The 26,602-nt window shown below is 39.2% G+C and overlaps 2 protein-coding genes and 1 long non-coding RNA gene across 12 annotated transcripts in view; 2 read left to right on the top strand and 1 right to left on the bottom strand.

Moving 5' to 3' along the window:
* Positions 1–14: 14 nt before the first annotated feature.
* On the top strand, positions 15–20,988 carry LOC310766843. Of its 3 annotated transcripts, XR_014550443.1 has the most exons (5): positions 91–192; positions 10,496–10,567; positions 14,534–14,648; positions 16,249–17,728; positions 20,767–20,988. It is a non-coding gene; the product is annotated as an uncharacterized lncRNA (long non-coding RNA). The 3 variants fall into 3 exon arrangements; XR_014550442.1 differs by lacking the exon at positions 20,767–20,988 and having other exon boundaries at positions 15–120; positions 16,249–20,285; XR_014550444.1 differs by lacking the exon at positions 20,767–20,988 and having other exon boundaries at positions 16,249–20,285.
* On the bottom strand, positions 7,050–25,319 carry PPP1R42 (protein phosphatase 1 regulatory subunit 42). Of its 7 annotated transcripts, none has more exons than XR_014550409.1 (10): positions 25,162–25,319; positions 22,292–22,491; positions 21,262–21,428; positions 20,503–20,641; positions 19,247–19,363; positions 14,477–14,594; positions 13,322–13,453; positions 12,113–12,203; positions 10,588–10,747; positions 7,050–7,364 (listed from the first exon to the last, which is right to left on the bottom strand). XR_014550409.1 is itself a non-coding variant. In XM_083623401.1 (9 exons), the coding sequence occupies exons 2-9, from the start codon at positions 22,418–22,420 to the stop codon at positions 7,286–7,288; spliced, it is 1,041 nt and encodes a 346-aa protein (XP_083479527.1). In that variant the 5' UTR covers positions 22,421–22,491; positions 25,162–25,301; the 3' UTR covers positions 7,050–7,285. The 7 variants fall into 7 exon arrangements, 5 of the variants coding, with proteins under 5 accessions (XP_083479527.1, XP_083479525.1, XP_083479526.1 ...); XR_014550410.1 differs by having other exon boundaries at positions 12,093–12,203; positions 25,151–25,258; XM_083623401.1 differs by lacking the exon at positions 12,113–12,203 and having other exon boundaries at positions 25,162–25,301.
* Positions 25,179–26,602, top strand: part of CSPP1 (centrosome and spindle pole associated protein 1) — a 72,828-nt gene continuing 71,404 nt past the window's right edge. The window contains exon 1 of one of the 2 annotated variants that reach the window (XM_083623193.1): positions 25,179–25,223. The gene's annotated coding sequence lies outside the window, so the exon portion shown is untranslated. The remainder of the gene's footprint in view (positions 25,224–26,602) is intronic. The other variant, XM_083623222.1, reaches the window with a different exon arrangement.

Here is a 26,602-nt window from a genome sequence, read left to right on the forward strand (position 1 = left end):
CAGCGGCCTCACCTTCCTCCTCCTCCACCCGGTCTCTCCTCCCGCTGAGCAGACGCAGCTCTCATCTGAGCCACAGGAGTTTCTTAGGACACATGGTCCTGCCTGGCATCCAACTTCAAGGTTTGGTCTGACGCCAGCTCCTGATGAGGAGAAGAGGGCACATGGGCATGGGCAGAGTGCAGTCCTCTTTGAGTGAGTAGAACCAGGCATGGGTCTCTGGCAGGGTCTCAGCCAGGCAGGTTTGAGGCGAGGGCACCTCTGATTCTTGTCAGTTACGCCTGGCGTTTTGTTCAGGGGACCAACCAGGGCCGGATTTAGGTTTGATAAGGCCCTAAACTACTGAAGGTAATGGGGCCCTTTATACGTCCAGCTGGTCCTTTGTCAACAACAATTTTTTATATTGAATATATGCTATATGGTAATTTATGGACCTAATAGGTATCGAAAGCCATTTGAATGCAGAATGTAGGCACCCTATATATAGAAATGAGCAAACCAGTGATATTTTAGGGAGCAGACTAGCAGGCGGGGCCGATTACTTACCTCATAGGAGCCTACACAACACAAAACACTGTTGCTGTATGTAGGTTTTAGTTTATTTGTTTTTTATCTTATATTTTGGAAATGTACATCCAGCTTTTTTTCCCTTTAATTTTTTGGGGCCCCCCCCAAGAGAGTGGGGCCCTCAGCTATAGCCTGTTTAGCTTATATGTAAATCCAACACTGGGCCCAACCGTGTTATTTGAAGAAGGGGGTGGTGAATCAAGCTGTTGCGTGAGCAGGAAAAAATCTGGAGGTCTGCTAATTATTCTCCCTCCCTGCCCTAAGGGAGTGGGCATTAGCATGGGTGTAGCGGGGGGGGGGCAGGGAGGGACAGCTGCCCCCAAAATTAATAAAAATACATAGCTAACTGAGGTTCTGCCCCCACCAACAAAAGGCCTGCCACCCTAATGAAAGGCCTGACTACGTCCATTAGGCCTCTGCTTGCATCTCCCCCCACAGTATTATTTCCTCAAGCTCTGGATGGCTATTTGGTTTTAAAACATGTAAAACATGTACAACATGCCCACTGTCAGTGTTCTGCAAAGTTTTATTGCAGTTAGAAGTTTAGCATACAAACTGTTAATGCTGTCAGGCTAAAGATCGTAAGACAATCTGCCCTGGATGAGAGGAGTGGCTCATCTAGTTCAGCTTCCTGTTCTCAAACTGGCCAGCCAGAGGAAACACCACAAGCAGAACATGAGCACAAGCACAGCACTCTTGCAACTCAGCAACTGGTATTCAGAGGAACATTGCATTTGACAGTGGAGAAAGTGCATAGCCATTGTGGCTAGTAGCAACTGATAGCCTTATCCTTCATGAATTTGTCTAACTCTCTTTTAAAGCAATGCATGCAGTGATCTGAGGGTGCCTGCCCTGTAGTAATCAGCAGGATTAACGCTCAACTCATTTTCTTGCAAGTGAGACACCTGGAACTTAATTGATTATGATCACAGCCTTTATGGGCCAAAACCTAGCGGTCCAATCCTATGTGCAGTGGCACACAATGGTGTTTCCTAATTTATCCTACGCACTTGCAATAACCAAAGTAGAAAGCAAAAGACAAAGCCAGGCAGTGCTGTAGGATCTCACTGTGTGGACGAGACAGTTGTAGCAGGAAGAAAGTTCAGATTGATTAGGCACTGGGGCGGAAAATATTACCCCATTTTATTACGAAATCTATGTACCACTCAGTTCTGGCACCTCTCAGGTGGGCACCATTGCCATTATAAGAGAACAAGGGAGGCATTTATGTTGAATTCTGGCACCTCTTTTTTCCTAGAAAAATAGCAGTGCTCAGGACCACTGATTTCAGTGGGTCTGCTCTGAGTAAATATTAGTTGGCTACCTAAATAGAACCTTAGTTGATCACTGCATTTGGGACCAGTTAAGGTTTCTTAATCTTCTTTAAGGGAAGTTGCTGGTAGGGCACATTATAGCAGTCTAGTCTGGAGATTACCATAGTGCACATTGTGGTGGCCAAATCATCTCTGAAAGAAGCTGTAGTGGGCGAATCAGAGCAGAAAACACATCCTGAGAACTGGGATACTGAACTGGAGTACGCATCCAACAGAATTGCTGAATATATGTTGAATCATCAGAGCAAAACTGCTAAACACTTGACTGAGCATCAACAGAAGTCAGTTATTAAAATCTGAATTAAGGGCGTTTAAGTCTCATCAATTTCAGTGGGAGAGCTGATTTTACACTTAAATCTCTCCTGTTGAACTCAGTGGGGTTTTGAAGTCCTTGAGTTTCACTGGTTTGTGTTCTTTATGTGGAAACAAGATATAAATATTTCCTTGAAAACAGCTAAAAAAAATAGAGCTCAGGATGGCTGCCCGACTGATTAAACACACTTTTCTGTATTAAATTAGCTGGCGATTAAATTCTTTGGAGATTTTTATTTACCCTGCTCTCACCTTTCCCTCTAACTCCTAGCTTTAAATTAGGGCTGGGGACAAGCTGCTTTGATACGAAATCCAAAGGATTGTTTCAGAATAAAACCCAAAGCTGGCCCTGAGCCAAGTTTCCAAGCCACGGACCACAAGATGCGAACGGACGCTCTCAACAAACCATTAGCCGGTACCTTATCTCACTCTCCTCAAGGAAATAGTTGCAAGCTCTGTGAATTAATCATCTTTCCATTAGAAGCCTGGGAGGCGTTTGCACGATTGAAAGCAATGCCTATATTCTCTAGGTACAAACGTTGAAATTGTTCTTTATGAAAATTGTTTGGGTTAGGATAAAGTAACCGTTTTGCTCGAGGGGAGTAATTTAAACGTTGGGCTTGGAGGTTAAACAATCTTTTCATAAGTTCCTTTTTTCTTTTCTTTTACTCCCATTATTCTTTTTCAGAATTTGCCAGTATTGACCTTTGCCAAAGAGTAGAAAGTCACGGCTCTTCATATTTTCCAATAACCTTTCCCACGATTAATAAACAATGATATTTTAAGCCTAGATAAATAAGATAGCAACTCTTTTAAGTTGCCATGTAGAGAAAAGCATCACATTAAAATAGCCAGCCTTAAGGTAATTTTAATTTTATAGTTTTATCATTTGTAGTTAGTTGCAGTGGTGCAGTTTGGTCATTTTTAGGCTCCAAAACTTAATGGTCTTTCAGGGGCCCCCTCTTCCTTCAAACTCTGGGAAGATTGGGGCCCTGGAATTCTGACCCAAAATCTTACCGTCATGGTACAGCTAAATAGCATGTGCATGTTTGTGTGTAGGTAGTAATTTGCTATATGATATCCACCAAACATCACTAGTGCTTTAAACAGCTTTTCATTTTGGGTTGTAGTCAGTGTCGGATTTCTCCTTGCACAATGGAATGTCCTCGCCTTTCCTCCCCATGCATGCCCCCTAAATCTGTTCTGGGCATGCCTGAAACCCTCCAGGGCAGATTTGTGGATGGTGTGGGGTACAGGTATGAGGAGGTGGGGTAAAATCCCCTTGCAGGGAGAGAAGGGGCAAAACTGGATCTTTTCAATTAAAACCATTTCTCCCAAAACACCAATCCCCACCCCAGCACCCATTTTTGTGCCGGTAGGAATACAAAAATAGGAGAATTTGTTGGGTTTTCCATACATTGCTATAGCCCTTATTAGGGAGACTGTTGTATAACAGATTTTCCATATGTTTGGGGCAAGTGTGTGTGGAGCGCAGTACCACAGAATATGAAGACTGTGGGCCATGCTCTAATAATGACAGTACTAATTCTATGTGCCTTTGGCATCCTGACAGAAGAACACTGTGGGGCAAATCACATTTAAAATTTAAAATCTATTTGTAATACAGCATATGGACTTGCTTTACAATGAAAGAAGGGAGGAAAAGTCTGCCCAAGTCCCTAGTCATGCCTAGAGTAGATTTATGAAACCCTCTTGATATCCAGTAATATTATAAAAGTACACAGACCTACTTCATTAGTGGGGTGGACACTGAGATGGCCAATATTAGTTTTTACAACTATAGCAATTTGAATATATACACATATTTAGAGATGGTCCCATTATTGTTCCAGATTTTGATATCTGGTTGCTTCCACCTGGCCTAACTCCATATGATAAATCCAGATTTCAGAACAAGAGATAGAATTCTGTGTATGCACCATTATCTCACTCTAAGCATATAATTTTTAATATTTATTTTATTGACACCCTCCCCCCCAAATTTAGTAATTGCACGATGGTGACAATGTCTCAATCAAAACTAAGAGGAAATTTAAAAACAACCACCTGCACTGCTGAAGTCCAAAATATTCTGTCTGGGAAGGAAGGACAACTCATTGCTTTGTTCTCTTCAATAATTTTAACTGTGATACTGCACCATTTAATCCTTGCATCATTTTGGAAATACCCCCAACTCCAAGTTAGTTGTTCTCCCTTGGAGAAAAAAATAAATCTAAAAATCCTCACCAAATTCTTCTCTGGAAATTGTGCTGGAAAAATGGGAACGCAAAAATCTGAGACAGCAGTGTTTGACTGGATTTGAAATCTATCCCTAAACACATTCAGACTGTAATCCTGTATCTCATTGAAGTAAACTGAACTGAATTCAATAGGACTTTGTTGGTAGTGCTTTATGTATGTGAATATATATAAAACACACACAACCATATATTTATGGGACTCTGAACAATAAAAAGTGATATTTGGAGGCTGGAAATTACAGTTCAGCAACATTAATGAGAAGAGACATTCAAAATAAATAGGCAGGGTGTAGAATTTTCCCAAACAAACACTGGGAATGAAATTTTGATTGTGTGATAACATAGACACAATAAATCAAATCTTTGACCCAGCAAGACAGAAAAATAAAGCTTGATTTATTTGTTGCCCTTTATGTAGCCAAGAAATTAAAATATTTGGTATTAATTGCAATTAGGAAATGGAGTCTAGGGAAACGTTAATTTAAAGGACAGATGGTATAAGATGCAGGATACTGCAAAAGAGAAAAGCAGCAAGAATTTATGCTGCTTGCTTCTAGAGTAGTCCCACTGATTTCCATGGGATTACTCAGATGAAGCATTTGGGTCTGCAGCTAAAATTCTTTCGGGATGAACAATGCTTCCTTTGGGAATTTTGGCTTTTATTCATTTATAATCCCAGTTAAACTGAAGTACAATAATTTAAGCCAACTGGCACCCTCTCCTAAACACATTTACTTGGCATTAAGTTCTTCTGAAATCACTGGAACATGTTTCCAAATAAGTGTGTTGAGGACTGTGATGTAAATCAGCTTAAATTCCAAGCAGATTAATTTAAATGAGGGCCAAATTAGACAATATAGGAGAGATGCATAAACAGTCCCCTGATTCCCCCCCCCCATTCATTTTAAATGCAGCCATGAAGGGCTAAGGATGCTTAAATATTTCCTTGCAGGCCATTTCTCTAATCAAGTCATGCCCTCAGCTGTTTCCACAACCATAGGGTCCTGTTCTTTTGCCCTTTGGATGAAAAAACCAGGGAGGCATTTCTCCCCCCAGAATAACAGCCTAGAGGGCAAGAATTAAGTCTGTTTTCCTCCAGCCAAGGTCTCCAGCATCTCACCCAGTTTGGCCATCAACTGTGAATTAACCTATGATGACACAAATAGATCACTTATTTTGCAAATTAAAGCAAATCAAATGATGTTAAAAATTATGGGTACAAAAAAAAAAGAGAGAGCTCAAGGGACCACAGCTAGCAGGAGAGCAGGTACTGCGTACACATGATGCTACTAATTTGGTTCTTGTGTGTTGCATGAAATGACAACAGACTTTGGAATTGTTGTCAGAACAATCACTCTAATGGTGTATGTCCATGGACTTCTGGAGATGTGTATTGGTGGCTCCATTCTTAGCTGCAGGATCATGTCCAGAGCATAGAGCTGGGAGAGTGCTCTTCAACCCAGTTTATGCAATGGAGTGCTCTCCCCAATGCTATATGAAGCCATTGAGGGTAGTCCCTAGGAGTTTTGGAGCACGGTGTCATTTGTAGGTAGATGATACCCAACTCAATTTCTCCATTATGCCAAACCTGTTCTAGATGGGGTTCACTCCCTCTGAAGGAGCAGGTTTGCAAGTTAGGGGCACTCAAGTGACCTCTGTGGCTTTTACTAGCATTGGCGGATACACCAGCTGCAACCATCCCTGGACCAAGACAGTCTGACTACAGTAGTCCATGCATGCCTAACCTCAAGAATCACTGTAGCAAACTTTGTTGGTTTGATTGTGTTATCTGGACCAGAAGTTGCAAGTAGTGCAGAATGCAGAGGCCAGACTGCTTACAGGAACAGGTTACTAGCAATATATTGCTCAATTGCTGAGAAAACAGCACTGGTTGCCAATTTGCTACCATGTCGGGTTTAAGGTTCTTTTGTTAAGCCAAAGCCCTAAACTGTGTGGGGTCAATACTAATTTCTTATGCTCTACCTCAGTAGAGCATCTTCTGATGCTCTTCTGATGGGGCAGTTTTGTTGGTCAAGACCCATGGTTTGGTCAGCCTTTGCCAGGGACTGAGCACTTAATGTGGCAGGCCCTGCCTGCAGCAGCCCGGCATGAATCATCTTTGTCTTCTTTTAGACACCTTTTGAAAACTATTTTTCAGACAGGCCTTTGAATTGTGAATTTTTTACCTACTAGTATGTATTGATGTTTTTATATTATTGGTTTTATGTTGTACACAGGCTTCTATAAAAGTGTGATATTTTAAATAAAAACATTTCCCAACATACAAAAAGGGCCAGCAAGTAGTGCATATGTGTGGGGACTTCAAACAAATGTTGCAGTGTTGATTCCTTTTGATAGTCAGGATAGCGCCACGCCCTTTGTCAAAATACTCCATCTATCTTTCTGCCATTTTTCATCCTCAGCAGTCACCGGTCCAACCCAACTGAGCATAGTGAGTTCTCATTGGCCTGTTTTGATAGGGTCTTTTTTCTACCATAAGTTTTTATTCTGCTTTAAGCTTTTTCTGCAAACCTTGGGATTTCCCCATGCACCTTTTCTCATTAAGACACCTGTGTACTTTACTTTAAACTTTTTATTTATGAAGTTACATATATTGGATCTGTTATACAAAATACTGCTTTTGTATTATGAAAAATTACTGTGCCAGCAATGAAAAACTTAAAACATGCCTTAGTGTTTTCTGATTAAAATATAAAACTTTCCCCACAACATTCAGTTTTTCTTCATAGTTGGTTTGATGCACTCATTTGTTCTCTTGATAACACAAGAAGATGTTGCTTTTCCAGTATCTTCTTAAAGAGGCATTTGTCTTAGGAGGTGAGGTTCAGACAGGTTTTTCCGTACATTTTGAGGATTCTTCAGGGATGAATGGCTACATGAACAAAACATTGTAAAGCAATTATTTTAAAGATGAAAATAATTCTGGATACAATAACAGTTTAATGCCATTTGCCTCCATAGATGTGTTTATATTCTATGCTTAAGCTTCTCTTAAATTCTAGTATGTAACTAGACCAGACCATGTTCCACAGACATTTATTTCTGGCAGTACGTTAAGGCTGCAATCCTATACCCACATTCTTATAAACAAAGTATGTATAGAAGTGCACTATAAATGGATATATTTATTTATAAAAATATTTTAGCTACTACCTATTACAATCAGCCTTGAGCTGGTGTGCACAAGTATAAAACACAAATCACAATGAAACTGTTCAAACAGCAAGATCATAATGAAATGAATATGATTGTAGCTGATTACCCTAAGGGAATCAGTATCTGACTCCTCCACATTAAATGTGAGAAAAAACCAGAGTACAGTTGTGTTTTTAACAAGCACCAAAATATCATCAGTGTTGGTGCTTGTCAGAGGGGAGGTAGTTCCATTAAAAAGAGGACTACTGCAGAGAAGACTGTCTCCTTAGTTTTTGCTCACCAAGACTGGTATAACTAAGAGGGCCTCCTGGGTCAAATAAAATGCATGAGCAGAGCAGTAAGGAGAAAGATGCTCCTGTAGGTTTTCTAGCCCCAAGTCATCTAGGCCTTATAGGCAAAAACCAAAACCTAGAACCTGGCCTGGTAGCTTACTGGCAGCCAGTGCAGCTCCCTTAGAAGTAGTGCAATATACACATATACTGTATTTTTCCATCTATAACACACCCCCATGTATAAGACGCCCCTATTTGGGGGGACTCAGATTTAAGAAAATGGGGGGGGGGAGATGGCCCCCTATTTTTTGACATTATTTTTTAGGGGGGGGGAACCTACTCTTATACACGGGAAAATACGGTAATTGGACACTCTGCAAAGTAACATAGTAGCAGCATTCTGCAGCTTACAGACCAAGCTTAAGGAAAGCTCCACATAGAGTGCATTATTACAGTAGTCTATTCTTGACGTTACCAATGCATGGTCACAGTGGCCAGGTTATTTGCTACTCCTAGTCCTAGCCATTGTAGCCACTTGGGATTCCAGAGACAAATGAATCAAGCTACACTCCCAAAGTGTGTGCTTCCTTCTTTAGGAGGGAGAGGAACCCCATCCAGAACAGTCACATCACCAAACTGCTGGACCCTGGAACCACCCACCCACCTCCATCCTGTCAGGATTCAATTTCAAATTACTTGCTCTCATTATTACATCCAGACAGAGGTTCAGAACCTGTACAGCCACATCTGATTCAACTGTAACAAAGAAATAGAGCTGGATAGCATCAGCATATCGCTGACACCACATTCTAAATATCCTGAGGTTCGCTCCTAACGGCTTTTTGTAGATGTTAAATAAACAGTATAGTCCCCAGTACAGTATATATGTTCAATGGTACAATCCTATGTATGTTTACTCAGAAATAAATACAATTTTGTTCAATGGAGATCAATGCACAATAAGTATGCACAGGATTGCAGCCTAAATGTTAAATCTAAAAAATCCCTACACAATGCAAACTGTAATACCACTAGAACATACAATGACTGCAGTATTATCATTGGTTTCTATGAGATAAGTAAAAAATATTCATTTGAGGGTACAGCACAATCTTGTGGCATGTCAACTCAGAAAACAAAACCTCAAGTTCAGTGACACTTACTTCCAGACTGTGGGTATGGAAATGTATTCTTAATGACTGCTTGATATACTCTTGTTAGGACTAGAAAGATATGTGCTATGCGAATGAAAATGCAGAACACTTATTATCTGAATTTCAGTTACCCAATGCCTGATATTTGTATTTCTTTTGTGTTCTTTGCACAGAGGTATACTCTGTATTTTACATAAATAATTCCCCCATTTATCTTAATTCTGGCAATCCAAATGTTTTCCAGATCATTCCGATAAAGGAGTCTGTTCTCTGTCTAACTGCAAAGCCCAGCTAGGGCGGTCTGCTATGGAGACAGGTTTCCACTGGGAGATTTCTCCTGACAGGAGCTCAGAATGCTACTGCCAGGCAAGGGAAGGCACATTCAGAATTCAACCATGCTCATGTGCTCTTCTGCAGTGTGCACATATTGCTGAACAGGAAATCAGTGCAGTCAGCTTTGCTAGTTTCTGGGGGAAAGTGAGGACTAGGCTGAGTCCAGCATCCGGTTTCCTCTCACTGCAAGAGACGATTTGCACTTTCAGTAGCGAAGGACAAAGGGAGAATCCTTGAGTTCAATGATAGTTTGACAGTTTATTGGTACACTCAGATATCTTTGGATCACATCCTATATATGATGCATAAAATCCAAGCAGCTTTAAGGCCAAGGATCTCCTGACTTTAAAAAATACATGTGCAAGAAGCCTACATTAGGTACAGGAAGTGGTTCTGGGAAGTTTTAACCTCATACTCCATTCCTTTTTTAAAATCATCCCCATTGCTACTAGCTGTGTTGAGAAAAAAATACAGACATGCATTAGAATCAGCTGCATATACAGTCTGCACAGTCAGCACTGATTCGGTTTGCCATGTAGATCAGCAAGTTATCAGCGTGGGATATCACAATTATTGGATTGTGGTGATTCTGTACCACTCAGGAGTGGATTGGCAGAAGGATCAATTGAGCTCTCCTCCCTTCCAGGCTTTCACAGTAAACAGTATTGGAGAAGTGGTAGTAGACTGTATGTGTGCTGTTTCTTCACTCCAATCACCCTATAAGGGGCTTTTGCCCCCAGTAACTTCCAAATATGGACTGGAAATCCTCACCGTCCCGTGTCCCCCCCCCCCCACTACCAGAAATGACATTCCAGTTTAAAAAGGACTATCACAATAATGTTACACATATCTAGTTTGGCCCTATCAGTTACAAAATGTGATCAGCCTAAATCAGAATTTTGCTAAAAAATATGAAATGAAAAAAGGAAGAACTTCAAAAACAAAAATTGTTCAAATATCAACAAAATAGTCCCTGTGTGCTACAGCTGTACACAGGAAGCTGAACCTCCCTCTCTTTATTAGTATGCATTTTCTTGTCAATATAAATTTTAGTGGATTAACCTCTGTGAACCCATCTCTCTAAATAGTGCACTTCCAGCCCCTCATTTATGCAGAACTTTCAGTTATGCAGAAGTTTCATACACTGATGGACTCCAAAGGTGTGCTACAAGAAACATACCTCGTTTTCTCAGTAACTCTGTCTTCTTCATGGACGGTTCGATGGGATTCTTTACTATAAGGAGATCTATGCATCTCAGACAAAATTGCAAAATTTGGTTTTTCTTTGGTCATTGGGAAATAGTAAATAGGAAAATGTGGGTGTTCTTTGTCATTATTATCTGCAGGGTACAAATACATGCATGCATTAATTATTCCAAAAACTTTCCCCACAAAATATTAACCAAACCAATGAAGACATGGTTACACCTGCAAAATATATAATAACTAGATAAAGTGGAAATATAATTTAACAGAACTTTGGATAATTTATGGAAGTATAGCATTTTTCAAAAATAAACTATAAACATTACTGATGTGCATGTTTAATGTCAAAGTGCCTGAGAACATTATCCAAGCAGAATTTTCAGCTAAAAATTGGAAGTAGCAGAAAAATGATGGTGAAAGAGAAGCCTTTGCTCTGTTACTCATTTTACAAACTAAGACTCTGGAAAGTGACATAAATAGGTAAATAATGATGATGATTATTTAAAAAAAAAACTACTTTTACACAGTGATTCTCTACAGGCAGCAATACTATAACTGCTCAACTGTACACAATAAAAGTACATAAACTTTTAAAATACTGGGTAAATGTAATTCAAAATTCTTCCTATAAAATATTTTGAAGATTTGCTACAGAAGACAAATAACCCATTCATCAATCATTTTACTGGATTATCAAAAAGAGTGAGTATACTTTATTTCTTTAGAAGATTTATCTACTGTACTTCTAGGAAGCCAAAGGGCAACAAAATCAGACAATGTAAAAACAAAGCAAAAAATAACACAACCCCCAAATACATAACATAGCAACACAACAATTTACTAATACTATCAGCAGCAAACTAAGCTATTTTTCCAGTCAGGTCTCTCATCTTCCAAATGCTTTCCGAAAAAAAGTGAATCTGAACTAATGGCCCAACTGGGAAGGGAATTCCACACAAGGAGCCACCAATGAAGAGGCCCTTCCGCAGGTCCTCACACTACGTATTTCATCCCATTTAGAGGTTACAAAGAAGACAGCATGGGCATGTCAGTATAGCAAAAGGCATTCTTGCATAAATTTGTGTTCCAGGCCACTTACATGTCAAAGTAAGCAACTTCATCTGGACCCAGAAAACAATTGGCAACTGATGCAGCTCTTTTAAAATAGGAGTAATATGCTCACAGTGTGCTACCCTTACCAGCATTCTGCACTAGTTAAAATTTTTGGAACACCTTCAAGGACAGTCCTAGATAGAGTGCATTAAAATCCAATTTGGAGGTTACAATAACAGCCATGGCTGGAATGTCCCTATCCAGAAATAGCTGTAGTTGGCATACCAGCCAAAATGGGCATAAGCTCTCCTAGTCGTAAATGACAAAGATTGTTCCAAAAGCACCCCCAAACTATGCACCTTGTTGTTCAAGTGCAACCCCATCAAGTACATGTTCTGCCAACTCCTGGGCGAGAGAACTACCCACCCACAGTATCTGTGGCTTGCCTGGATTCATCTTCAATTTACTGATCCACATCCAGCCCATTACTGCCTTCAGATAGACACTGGTTCAGGGCCTGCATTGCCTCTTCTGGTACTGATGGAACAGAGAGACAGAGTTGGGTGTCATCAACATACTGATGACAAGTTGCTCCAAATCCCCTGATGGCTGTTCCCAGTGGCTTTATATAGATATTAAATAGCATCTGCAACAAGATTTAAGCCTACAGAACTCAATAGGACAACCCCTACAGGTCAAGCAGAAGTCATCCAATGCTGTTCTCTGGAACTGTCCTTGGAGATAGGAATGAAACCACTGCAGTGCAGTGCTTCCAACTTAGGGGGTGCAGTATACCATTGCCAATAGTACCAAAAGTCACTGAGAAATCAAAGAGAATCAATAGGGCCACACTCTCCCAGTTATTCTCTTGACAAATTTCACTGACCAGGGCAACCAAAGCAGTTTCTGTCACTAAACCTGGCATGAAGTCAGAATGCAATGGGTCTAGTTGCTTTCATCAGAGCATGCTTGAAGCTGCCTATCAGCTTGCTCTTGCCAGCCAGGAGGAGTAAGAGTCAAGAAGGCACATGGTTGGCTGCATACATTAGAGCAGCTTGTCCATGTCTTTGTGTTGCAGTAGTTGAAACTGATTCATAACAGCGGACCAGTCAGTCCTCTGGAAGGCTCTATAGGACAACCAAACTTATCATCCAGTTTATAATGGATCTGAGTAACTTTACCCTTGAAGTGCCTGGCAAATTTGTCACAGCAGGCCAATAATGGGACAGCCTCCTTCATCTGGGAAAATCCTTTACCACAAAGGAAAAGCTCTGCTGGGTGGCTACTTTAAGATGTAATATTGGCAGAGAAGTAAGCCCATAACCACTGCCACGCAGTAGACACAAAGATGTGCTTGTAACTGTTTGGTCAGATTCATCTAGCCATCACTTCTTGCTCCTTGAATTTAGGTTCCTCAGTATTCCAGGGAGCCATCTGGGTTTTATCCTGTTGAAGAGAGCTTCTAGGAGCAATCCTTTTGAGAACTGCTTCAGAAGAAGTGTTGGCCATGCCAGTTGAAACCCCCCCCCCCCCCACAGCATTCACCAAAAGACTAAACACTCCCAGGAGTAACCTTAAAAGCATTATAACCTTTTCCTTCTAAACAGCCTATTTTCTTAATTTTGTAAATGATCATGAAGATAAAGTTTGTGTACCAAAATGTAAATATGGTGCATGTTCATTCATCATGCTTTCTGTCCTGTTTTTCTTCCTGGCATCTCTGGATGCTTTCCAATTCATCAGGAATTGCCTTTCCATTTCTTTTATTTCTTTTCCATCGAGGGACTCTGAAGGGGTAATATTTGTAAACATGTATCAAGAAAATGCTGATAACTCTGGCTTACCCAATCCTTTCCTAGATGTGGCTCTGGTATTCTTAGGAAGTCAATATCATGGAGAAACTTTTGTCTCAGTATGAATTGTTCTTTTGCCATCAATGATTATGCCAGACCTGAAACACCAGTTTGTTTCCCTAATCTCCACCTGCTATGGTATAGGTGCTAGATTCCTAGCACAAGAGAAAATCTCATCTCCATGCTTCAGTGATGTGAGCCCTGCTGTGGGGTAGCACAACAACCACCGGTGCTCTACCAGTTCTTTGGCAGAATCTAGGAAAGCTTTCATGGGGGAAGAGGGTGGCTGTGCCAGCATCCTGGGTGGCATCCTAAGGGCTTCTGTAGTAGTTCTATCAGCTCAACCTGATTCTGGCAGGTGACTGTGTGCTTTCCTCCATGTGACCTTGACGGCTTCATTCTTCATAAGAAATACAGCAGATATTTCTCAGTTGGATATTTCAGGCAGGGCCTCTTTGTCTGTGGCACCCAAGATTTGGAACAGTCATGGGAGGTCTGCCTGGAATCATTACTGTTTACTTTTAGAAGAGTTTTATTTCAACAATAATTCTGAGTAAATGTACATAGGATTGGGTCGTGGCTTGTTATAGGCCTCTCCCTGGACCCCTGTGGAGAGTAAGAATTGCCTCAGGTGTCTAGGCAGGTTATTTCTACTAAAAATGTATTTTGAAGGTTGCTAACAACTAAAAGATATATGGGACTGTCAAACTAGTAATTTTTTTGTGACCTAGTAACATCTGTTGGCCTATATAGAAGTCTAAGGCTACAATCCTATACCCACTTAGCTTACATATTCACAGGAAATTTGTTGTATGGTATGCAACACAATCCTAGACATGTCTACTCAGAAGTAAGCCCCAATGAGTACATCATGGGACTTTTTCCCAGGTAAGTGTGTTAATGCATGGATTAATTTCTGGTAAAAGAAAAGTGCTCTCTGAAAGTACATTATTTTACCAAGGGATTTTGATTGCTGTATAACTCTGTCCTTATATTTTGGTTTCTGGCAAACAGGATTTCCATTCAGCTCTAATTTGCGCAGGTTGGTCCATACACCCAGCACAAACTCCAAGTCCTGCAAATACCAAAGAAAAGAAAATCAATACTTTTGCTAACTTAGCTCAGTGCTGTAACTAGGTGGATTAATAATTCTATTTATTCAATTAAATGTAAACTTTCTAAAGTAATGTTATTTACACAGCTACCTTTATAAAGTAATCACATGATGGCATGCGGTATGTTAAATTAAGAAACACAATGCTTTACACATAAAGCCAAAAAGCAACCTTCTAATTATTCCTTAAACATGATTTCAACCCTTTGATCTTCACTTTCTACTGTAAAGGTAAAATGTAAAATATAGGCCAAAATCCAGAACACCAGAAACACATAAGAACCTAAGAAGAGCCTGCTGCATTAGACCAGTGCCTCATCCAGCATTCTGTTCTCACAGTGGCCCACCAGAGGCCTGTGGGAAAACAGCAGGATTTGGGCAAAAAAAGAGCACTCTTCCCCTCCTCTGGTTTCCAACAACTGGTATTGAGAAGCATTGCTGCGTCCAACTGTGGAAGCTGAGCATAGTCCTCATGGCTAGTAGTCATCAATAGCCTGTTTCTTAATGATTCTGTCTAATCTTTTAAAGCTACCACTTGCACAGGTCTTCATACATACATATATATATGTATATGTATATATGTGTGTGTGTGTGTGTGTGTGTATATATATATATATATATATATATATATATATATATATATATATATAGTGTGTGTGTGTGTGTGTGTGTGTATATATATATACACACACACACACACAGTATAAGATGTTGCGCAATACATGTGCTCAATTATAGGGGCTTACATGCAAAAAAATCTGTGTATGTGGCTTGATTTTCCTCATGCAAGTTGCATCAGGGCCTACATGAAGAAAATAGACTCCCTGTATGTGGAGGTGTATCTCTGGATTCCGACCATAATGTAAGCTGCCTGAATATATATGAAACCTTGGTAGATTGCACTGGAATATTACTACTGGTTGTTGTTGCTGTTGTTTTGATGGCACTCTACAATATACAAAAACCCTTCACTTGCAAATGAATTCAGAGTTGTTTGTTCATGGAGAGGAAGCCACAGGTAGACAATTCTTTCATGATTATTGTAATTATTTAGAATAAAAATAATAAATTTCCTCCACATCTGTTATTTTCTTGGCCTGAGCTAGGAGAAGGAAAGTTTTGTGTTTTTACATAACCTTTATCTACTATGGGTTTCTTTCTTTTTTTATTAAGGGCAATCTGACCTAGTTTTTCTTTTATATTACTACAATATATAAACTGGTTAACATGGCTTGTATGACTTACAAGATTTGGCAGATATGGGACTTCTTGTGGAAATGCACTGCTCAAGTACCTTCTTATTGCTCTTCTGGATACTGTTGTCAGCAACCAGAAATAATAGCACTTGGCAACTGAATTGAAAGTAATTTGCTTTTTTCACCAGTTGAGAAATATTTTCACTTCCATCTGTGTAAATATTAACAATTCTCTTTTTCTTGATGCTCTTATTAAAAATTGTATAACATGTCACTATCTTTACAGTGACTTAGATCCTGATAAGTGCTAGCGGAAGTTGATAACTGTTTAGAGTGTTCTATTTGTTTTCAACTTTTTTTTAGAGTTTTGCTCACTATAGTGTTTTGCCATGGCTAATTTTAACTCACATTTTTTGTAGGCCACCCTGATATCTCTACAGACAAAGGGAGAGTTATAAATATGTCAACAAGCCAGCTTTCCTTCCCACCAGCAGCTTCACAAGCTTCTTCTGAGGGTCAGGGACCCTCCTGAATGAGGTAGGCTGTGGGGAGAACCACTGAAATTCAAGCAGAGCACATTCTCTGTGTAGAGATCCTGCTTAAAGAAGATGCCTCCATCTCATTTTCAGCAACTCCCTTTTCACCCCCCATGCCACAGTGCTACCCTTATTCTGGAGAGTATTTCACCCTCAGGAGAGGCTACTTAGAGGACTGTCAGTGAGGAGTGGAGAAGGAAATTTACCTTCTGCCAATCCTCTTCCGCTGGCTTTTTTCAGAATCCAAGTTATTATCTATTATTACTGTATTTGCATTCCTACATTTCGTTTACAATGATTATCACTAAACACTTGTGACTCAATACACAGGGATGCACACAAACAGTTCTATGACAAAAGGTGTGTTGTGCCCGCCCTGCTCCCAGATAGATGTGTGGCAAATGCTAAGTTTTTGAAAGGGTTTTCCCGGCACAGAATCCGATCTTGGATCAGTGAGGGGAACTGCATTAGCAGGTCCTGTCTACAAGTATGGTTCTCTATCCAGTTTCAGACATACATGCAGAAGCTTCATGTCATGTCCTAGCTGGATTAAATTATTGGAAATGTTACTTTTCAATGTACAACAGAACCTCTTAAGCTATTCAGCAATATTTTCTAGTGTCTATCAGTTATCCGCACAAACCAGATGCAAGGAGCAGGAGAGCAAGGGTTTCTTTTTACTCTCCAGTATTTCATATTTGGGAAAATCCATAATCCTTGGACTGTTAAATTTCAAGTTTGCCAGAGGAGTCATGCAGAACATGGAAAGCAACATGGAGATTTTCTTTTAAGCTTTCCCACAATTAACTATTTATAGAAACATTCTGCTTCTGTAACATTAACCTCAAGGAACTGTTTTCTTTCATAGTTATAAACATAATATTCTGCTCTGATTACTAAACAAAAAGGCACATATTATTTCTCACATATAAAAATATATCAGGATGTATTTTCATATCAGATACAGTGTTTTGCATATCTAATGTTTTGCGTATCTGGACAATTTGGCATTTTATTTCCCAAACTGAAACAAAGTCCAAGTACATGCAATTACATTGGCTCACATTAATCTCTTATCAACCTAAACTCTGCCTTTGTTGTCTCCATAAATGTCAAAATTTACATTGTAAGACCCATTGAAATCATCTTCCTATACTTGTAAAACTAGAATGCACTTGAAAAATTAGATCAACTAAAGCTGGTTTTGAAAATGTAAAATAGTATATATTTCTTGGAACCTTGCTAAGTAAATAGCTAAACTTTGATGAATGTACCCACAGAATTTTCCAGATTTTTGTTGACTACTACTCACTTGATAAATGATCCAGAACCTGCTCACGCCATTGTATGTTTATCTAAGAAGGTACTAATCCCATGTTGAAATATGATTACCCTTTGGATACGCTCTAGTTGTTCATTGCCTTCCTGTCTCTAATAAAGTGCTTTCACTTTACAGCCTTTCAATAAGCTATACTAAAGGGACTAGACACTTTTTTGGGCAGTCTCTGTTTGATAAATGATCATGTCATGCTATCACTTAGAGGTCTGCTACAAAATACTAAAGAGCAAATTATATTCTAGGCAAACTGTGGGAGGTGAAAGCCTCAGATGACATCCGTAGTACTAGCAGCAGCCTTCTTCCCAATTAATGATGGCCATTTAAGAACCTGTATTTGACCAGTGTACTCCAATTTTTATCGGCTGTGTCTAGCTCAACTGCCCTAACTACATCTGTAGACAGCAATTTGTCATCATTCTGACGGTCTGCCATTATCTCTTTCAGAAAATCTATATTTTCTCTCTTGTTCCTGACTGAATTGTGAAGTGAAGGAATTCATCTTTTTGATATCTTGTTGTCATAATCAATAATGGCAAAAGGTTGAATAAATTAAAGATTTACAACCATATTCCCAGAACACTGAACCAGCGTAAGGCCTTCCAAAATAAATAGGAATGGTACTACTTTAGTTACTTAAAAGTGAGAGTCTTATAATCTGAACCTATAGGCCACAATCCATGGTTATGTGCACAAAGGGGGTTCTATACTCTTGTACGACATTGAGACAGGAGATCCATTTTTTGGCATACATGCCACTTGGTTGCATAGAACAAAATGAGAAACCTTGGAATGTGTATATGTGATTAGGATCGCAGAGCTGACAGTGCTAATTGTCTGTTTGGTGGTTCATAGGACAGAGCATCACATCTGCACCCTAGGATGTAGCTTTACCTAGTAACCACATGGATTAGTATTTTAATTTTTAAAAAGTGTAATTAGAGCCTTCTAGGTTAAGCCAAATGCATCCTACATCTTGTTTCTTATGGTCTTAAAGAGTTGCCTATAGGAAGCCCAAAGTTGTGCGTGAGAGCAGTAGGCCTCTCCTACTGTTTCCCAGCAAGTGATATTCAGAGACATGCTTCCTCTGATCCTGGATGTAATATATAGTCATCGTGACTAATAAACATTGATTACCTTGCTCTGCATGATCTGTTTAATCCTCTTAGATAAATGTTTTAGTCTATTCCGTTATGGTTTTAAGTTTCTGTGTTTTAAATTATGGTTGCAATTTTTTTAGTGACAAAGTTACTGTTTTATCTTTTTTTGTAAACACTTTGAGGTTTGCTTCCTACAATCAAGCAGTATATAAATTATATGAAATAAATAAACAGATAGAAATGAGTGTGATAAACAGTGTTGTTAAAGCCATATAGTGAAATGGGACTTCATCTCTGTAGGCCACAGAAAAAGAAAAATATATCCATGCATATTAACTTTAAATTATCCAATAAAAACAAGTAATTCAAACCACTGAAAGATTATTAAATATTAACTGCCTTAATTTCCCATATATGCTTATCAATCTTATTTCCTCTTTATTACCTTCACATGGTGAATTTGGTTGTCAACAGCTATAAGGTGGGAGATATTTTCCAGAATTGCTAAATCACTCACTTCATCAATATTATTATTGCTGATATTCAAAACTGTTAAAGACTTCTGCAATGAAATTAACATTTAAAAAGAAAAGCCAAAAGTTAACTGCTGAAATCATATGTGGTTACTAGAGAACAAACCTGATTAAACTTAGTGAGACTAACTTCTCACTAATGTAAAACATACATAGCACTGCACCACACAACTGTATGTTTTATCAGCACCTCATAACGAACACTTTGGGCTCATCTACACTTTTGCTTGACCCATATTTTGATCGTATTGTGTACTGGTTAATTCCCCTGGGACTGAGAGCCTTTCTCATTGTTCTGCAGCTGTGCCTTGTGAAAACCTGATCTTACCCACTAAGTCAGATCTTATCAGATGTGCAGAAAATTTGAAGTGAGATTTTGCGTAACTTGATTTTCACTGGATGATTAGAAAAGCTCTTGGACCTGGAGGAATTAATCAGTACACAATACAATCTAAATAGTCTGAAACCGATTGGTACTTTTAATGCTCTTTCATAATACAAATGGCAGTAAATTGACCATGAAAAAACTACGATGAGGAAGAAAATACAAATATAGAGCTGTACTTTTTTGTAGCTTCAGTTTTGAAGTTGTCAAATGACAAATGAGTAGTGAGAAGGAATAGAAGAGGATCAGGTTTTGCTGCATCTAATGGGTATATATAATAATGTTAATAATGCATAATTCATTAAGCTGTGCTTGCTCAGTTTTAAATGGAAATTTAAAAAAAGGATTCTATAGCCAACAATCTACACATTTCTTGCAACCTTGGTTTGTTTCATATGATTACAAAAATTATAATAGGGTTTTGCTTCTAAATTAAACATACCTAACCGAGCAAATGCTCAATGTCAACCAAATGTTCTTGGCAATGGGAATGACAAACATATTCTATCAAATGATGAGAAATGAATGCAACATAAATGATTACAGAACTTATTGCAAAACAAAAAGAATTACCATAGAACTCACTACTATTGGACACCCTTTGTTTTACACATATTTTTGATGTGCAAATAGTAGTAGTAATAATAAAAATAAAAATTAACCCTTTTGCATTCATATCCTATGGGAATGCAGCTCTTTGGCAAACAGATATTAGATTTAAAAATAATTCTTGTAATTTTTTCGCAATCAATATCTTTCACCACTGAAACTCTATATTCTTACCGCTAGTGAATGAAGACTTCTTGGGTCAAACAAAACCTTTTCTCCTAGGGGAAGCTGCTGGCTTTCAACATGTAATTCTCTTAGTTCTTCTAAAGTTTCTAAGCCTTCTACTACAGTGATGTAATTGCCGCCCAGATACCTTAACAGTATATAAGAGGCTTTAGTTCTCCCAATTTGTTTTAAATAATGCAAACATTACCAAAAGTAAAAAAGTGTATTTTATGACAAATAAAGTGTATTAAACTAAAATCCCAATTTCCATAGGGCTCCATGGAACCATCACAGATTTTTCTACAAGCAAATCTATTTTGTAAAAGGTTAAAGATTTATAAAATCTGAAGAGAAATCAGAGTATGCAAATCTATTTAGAATTACCTGGAAACAACCCAAACAAACTGAAAATATTTTAAAGCAATGTATAGCGGCAGGATGGAACATTGTCCTATATAATTCATTACTTTATTATAGAAATATTAATAATAATATATAAATGTTCCAGATATTATCTGAAGCATAATCCAGGCAAAGAAAAAAACTGTAAAATCAGTTTCAGTGGGAGAGATTCAAACATATGCTTAACTCATCCAATGAAATCACTAGCCAAACTAATCCGTCATTGGATTAATGGAATATATGAACAAAATTATCATATTTGAAATAACATATTGGATATATTCAGCAAGTATATACAGTAGCTATATTTCTTACATCAATTTACATATCAATTAATAAATCTGATGATAATAATTTTAAACTTACAATTTTTCAAGTTTTATTAACGATGCTAGATTTTCAATTCGTGTAATACAATTGTTCTGCAGGTATAGGTGTCTTAGGTTTGTAGCAAAATCCAAATTATGTATTTGTCTAATTTGGTTATCATACAAATAAAGGACATTAAGGTTTTTACACAAAGACAGGTCATCCTAAGAGAAAGAATGAAGAAAGTGTGTTACTGTGTAGTTCACTCATAAGTAAAATGCTTCAGTTCCCAGATACAGCCTTTTCCTACTGCATGGGCTTTTTTTATACTTCCTTCAACATTTTGATCTTACTATCTACGGTATCCTTGGTAGATATAGTTGTAAATATAGAATGAATGGATACTATCTTAATTTATGATGGCTAGGAACTAAAGAATAGCACGCTGTTCTAAATATCTAAGGGGCCACTGAAGTTGTCCTCCCCCCTATGTTACATAGCAAGTTGCTTTTGAAATGGAAGAAACTTTCAGAAGCACTTTATTATTGGGCATGGGGGTCTGCTGTTCAAAGGAGAAAATGGAAAGTTCTAACTGCCCATAGCCAAACCCTTAGGAATGCCTGAACTAGGTCTTTGGACCTCGGCTCATATTTTCCAACTGACAATTACACTAGAATTGTATATCATTCCAGAATATAGGGATGCTATGATCTTCCCAAATTTCAAGCAAATTTCTGAAAACAATACATTTACTTCCACTATACTCAAATATATTTAAAACAAACTATATTTCTGTTTTAAAACGTTCAGTGCAAATGAAAGGTGCTTTAAATTAACTAAGTGTTATTGTCTTTTAGTCAGTAATTTCAAGCTGATTATTGTAATGGTATAAAATTTAATTTAACAAATTCCCTCCTGACTCTTTTGCTAACTAAAAGTGTCTTGTTTTTATTGAACTTATGTAAGCACCTCTGGCAGACTTTTTGGCTGAAGAGCAGGATAAAAATGCTTTGAATTGCTATTAACAAAGAAAGCAAATAACAAACAAATAATAAGTTGTATTTTCAAATAATCAGTGTATTCTTACAATTATATCTATATTTTTATTTGATAACTTGAGATGAGTCGTTTTCCTCAAGTAATGGGCCAAGGACTCATCTCTGCGATTCTTCTGATTGAGGCTTTTACCAATTAGCTCCAATGTTAGTCGAACCATAATCTTACAGTGAAGTCAGTTTTTTACTCCAAGAATTCAATATCCATGTATTCTTTTTTGTCACACAGGGCCTTAAAATAAAACAAAAAGTTACAAAGTATATTTCAGAGTCATAAAATTATTGTATACTCTTTCTTCAACATTATTTTCTAGTTACTATTAAATAATTTAATTACAATGAGATTTTCTTCTCATTTTCAGACATTATTAGCCATATTCCTAATAAAGAAAAGATTAATGGTAATAGATGTCTTCCCAAATTTTCTATAGACTATTATACTAACATCCTAGCTCTCTCTATATAGAAACAGGACATAGAAGGCTAATTGTGTTTTAATTTTTAAAATCTGTATAAAATTGCATATGAATAAAACCATTAGTTTTGAAGGGGAAAAAACATAGTAGTGATCAAGTACTATTTCAGAATAAGCTTTGTTTCTGTTTGAGATAAGGACGTCTGCTCAGATGGCACCTGTCATCCAGGATTCTTATAAGTATGTGTGTGTGTGTGTGTGTGTATTTAATAGGGGCAACATTTTATTCAAAGCTTTTCAGTCAAGGTTCCGCATGACTTTATAATCCTAACTTGGAATTAAAGTCCTATTAACTATCTTGAATTTGAGTTCCTTTTAAAGGGACTCACTTCCGGCTGATCACAATTAAGCTGGTAGTCACATAGTGACAATACTGCAAAAATATATATTTATTACAAAAATCCTACTTTAATAAAAGTCCTGGGGCTTCCTCTTCTTCCTGATCCCCCACCTCACAAAGTATTAGAAAATGCTGATCCCAGAACCTTAGAGCTCCTAACGCCACTGTATATGTGAGAAGATACTCAGAATTGAGTCAGGTAAGCTCATTTCAGTACAGTGGTACCTTGCTTTATGAACTTAATCCGTTCGGAAGTCCGTTCTTAAACCAAAGTGTTCTTAAACCAAGGCGTGCTTTCCCATAGCAGTGGGGGATTCAATTTACACTCAACAGGAAGCGGAATATGTTCTGCTTCCAAGACAAAGTTCACAAACCAAAACACCTACTTCTGGGTTTGCAGCGTTCTTAATTCAAGTTGTTCATAAACTAAGCTGTTCTTAAACCAAGGTACCACTGTACTGGCAAATCTGATGAATGCAAAGATTCATATCACTATGATATTTTTAAAATCTGAAAACCTTTCATTAAATTGGAATGCTTTTTACACAGAAATGCCTCTAGAATATGGAATTCTAGGACCTTTTAAAAACAAGTATAGTGCTATATTGTGTTCATCTTGATCCAGGGACAATCCTCATATAACAGTTGTGAGAAAGATGTCCTATTGATATGGGCAAGAAATAAATTACTGCTGTTCACTACTTCTAAATTAAAATGATCTGTAGAAATACCAGTGCTTGACAAGTAGAAAAGGCCCAGGAAATGGAACAGCACTGCTAGTAGCAAGATGGAACTTCAACCACTTTTTTATGTTTAAGGGTCAAATGAATTTGAACTCTTTTTCAAATTTCAAAATGTGTAATGGGCACGATGATTAAGCAAGGGCATAACCAGGGGGCTGAGCTGTCCCCTCAAATCAAGTACATATATAAAAATACTTACCTGCGACACAATTGGTCAGTTAGTTAACTCAGTTCTCTGCCCCCCTAACATAAAGCCTGCCCCGCCTAAAATAAATTCTGGCTTCGCCCATGGTTCTCTGGTTTACCCTTTGTATAGGGGTTATTCAGGGAATGAAAGATGGTCTTTACAATACCAATGCTTCTAGCTGAAAGGGTGGGGGAGAATCACATTTTCCCAGCTGCAAAATATTGCAGCCTGACCATAAATTTTGGGTAAGAGGCAATACCCAGAAACACCCTTTTCTGGAAAGATGTCTTGAATCCCACAGAACAAACCAATGCCTCTTCCTGTTTTGCAGGGGTCAGATTAAATGATTTTGGGGGTCCCGACTCCCTTACAATTCTGCGATGTGTCAGGCAGGGACACTTCAATTTACTGTTATGCGTGGTGGTAGCGCTGGAATCATCTTGGCTATTAAAAACTGCTGAAACCATGCATGGGCGTAGCCAGGATTTTTGTTGGGGGAGGGAGAGGCTTTTGTTGGGGGGGGCAGAATCTCAGATTTGTATTGATTTGTATTCTTTTGCGGGCAGCTGCCCCCCCCCCCAGCTACACCCATGCATATAGATAGAAGAGTGGGGGAGATGGCAAAAGAAGCACTAGCGTATCTGCCTGCATCCCGCTCTCCAATCGCTTTTCTCTCTGCTCATCAGATCGAGCCCAGACGGGGGAAATAAAAGTGTCGGAAGGGATAGATTGCCAAGGGGTGGGGGGCAGTTTCTACACACAAACCACACTTGATACGGGCTCCTCAGAAGGACTTTCGTCTCCCTTCGGACGAAGTGTGGAAAGGGGCTAACGCGCCTACGCTAGCAAATTATATGATGTCTCAAGAAGGCGCCTGGGCCGTCGAAGCCCCGCTATTCACCGTCCCGACGCACACGGGTCTCCTTCCCCACTCACACGAACTCCGCGCCCTTCTGCCCAGCGCTTCCCCACAACCTCTTTCCCCGCCAAGCGACAGGTAAGGGGACGGGTCGCAGCAGGGCGCGCGCGAACACAGGCAAAGAGGCTTCGCCGCCACGGACGGAGACGCCAAGCGCGTTGCTATGGAGGCAGAAAAGGTCGCCTATCCAAACACTTCCGCGGGCAACGGGAGGCGCAAGAGCGCACCTACGACCCGCGCAGCGAAGCGCGCTCCCGAGTCGCGGTCGAAGCGGGGAAAGGAGCCGGGAGGAGGAAGAAGGTAAGGGTTTGCGCACGCGCAATTTCGTGTCTGCTCGGCGCGCTCGCCGCCTAGCAATTGCCTATTGTCGGGGCTTCTGCCGGCGAGTTGAATGCCGCTGACGTTCGAAACGGCGCGCGCAGCTGAGTTCGCGCGGCTACCTCACAAAGGGGACTTGATTCCATTTTTTGTGTGTGAGACGTATCGTTTAACGGCCGAATCCCCCCCCCCACCCGCTTTGTTAAAGATATAGGGAATATATAATAAAAATGAACACACATTTTTAATGCAATTCTAAATTGTTCGGGCGACGACGTCGTCAATAGGGAAAAATAATATTATACCGTACTTCCAAGAGGTAGACTTTCTTTTTTACTGTTTTGGGGTTCATTTTGAATCTGCCCCGTCCCAAACCTCGGGGTTTGGAGCTTCTTTTCCGCGCAGTACTATTACTGAAGACTGATAATAAACCCGCCGTTCTTCTCGTGGACCTTCTGGATTATTTTCCTCAGCTAATGTTTCATCTGTTGTCGAGATGATTGGTTTAGCCAGCCAAAGCTGAGCACTCCCTTTTGGGAGAGCTGTGAAGTGAATTCCTGTGCATGTTTGCTTGGAAGTGCCATTCATTTCAATGAGTCTGAGGTGGGCTTCTTTCTCCTTAGCATCTCGTTGGCCGCTGAGGACATCTGTTATGAACTTTGCAGGTAAACTTTTGCTTCAGCTGCTCCATTTAAGATTGCAGGCAGGAACTCTTAATTTGAAGGAAGGAAGAGTTCTAGCCTTCCCCATGCTGTATCTGTGCATTGTTTTTTTAACCGGACACCTCCAACTGCATTGTGAAATGGCACACTCCATACAAGGCTATACCACCATCTAAGTAAAAAATGGAATTCTTCATTCTGCTTCTTTCTTAACCCATCCATTTGGCTGATCAGAGGAAAATGGTATAATGTTAATGTATTGCAGTTGCTAGAACAGTGTATATAAAATTCCCAGGCCACCTTAGCAACTGCAGTATTAAGGTGGACAAGAAAAAAAGGCTTTTCTAGAGTAAAATGCCTTTGTGTAATCAGGATTCATCATGGGCAGAGGAGTGACATTATTTTTTATGCACCCCCCTTAATGCTATACACGACATCATAAACGGTAGTGACAATACACCAGGAACACAATAAAAAGGTAAAGGGACCCCTGACCATTAGGTCCAGTCATGACCGACTCTGGGGTTGCGGCGCTCATCTTGCTTTATTGGCTGAGGGAGCAGGCGTACAGCTTCCAGGTGTAATGGAAGGGATTACTTGGGATGGGATGACAGGTTGCACCAGGAGTTTCCTGTTTTTTAAACATTTGGGGAAACCATGCAGTTATTCCCAGTGGTGAAGGAGTCTACAAGGGAGTTA

The sequence above is a fragment of the Podarcis filfolensis genome, assembly GCF_964270895.1.
Source record: "Podarcis filfolensis genome assembly, chromosome: 7".
NCBI lineage: Eukaryota > Metazoa > Chordata > Lepidosauria > Squamata > Lacertidae > Podarcis > Podarcis filfolensis.

What these genes read in the sequence shown, in the direction of transcription:
- PPP1R42 (XM_083623401.1), bottom strand. Translation starts at nt 22,420, where the DNA reads ATGGTTCGACTAACATTGGAGCTAATTGGTAAAAGCCTCAATCAGAAG. An exon ending in ATAAAAATATAGATATAATT is followed by an intron (nt 21,429 to 22,291) that starts GTAAGAATACAC and finishes TCTTTCTCTTAG; the next exon opens with GATGACCTGTCTTTGTGTAA. An exon ending in ACAGCAATCAAAATCCCTTG is followed by an intron (nt 13,454 to 14,476) that starts GTAAAATAATGT and finishes TTACCCCTTCAG; the next exon opens with AGTCCCTCGATGGAAAAGAA.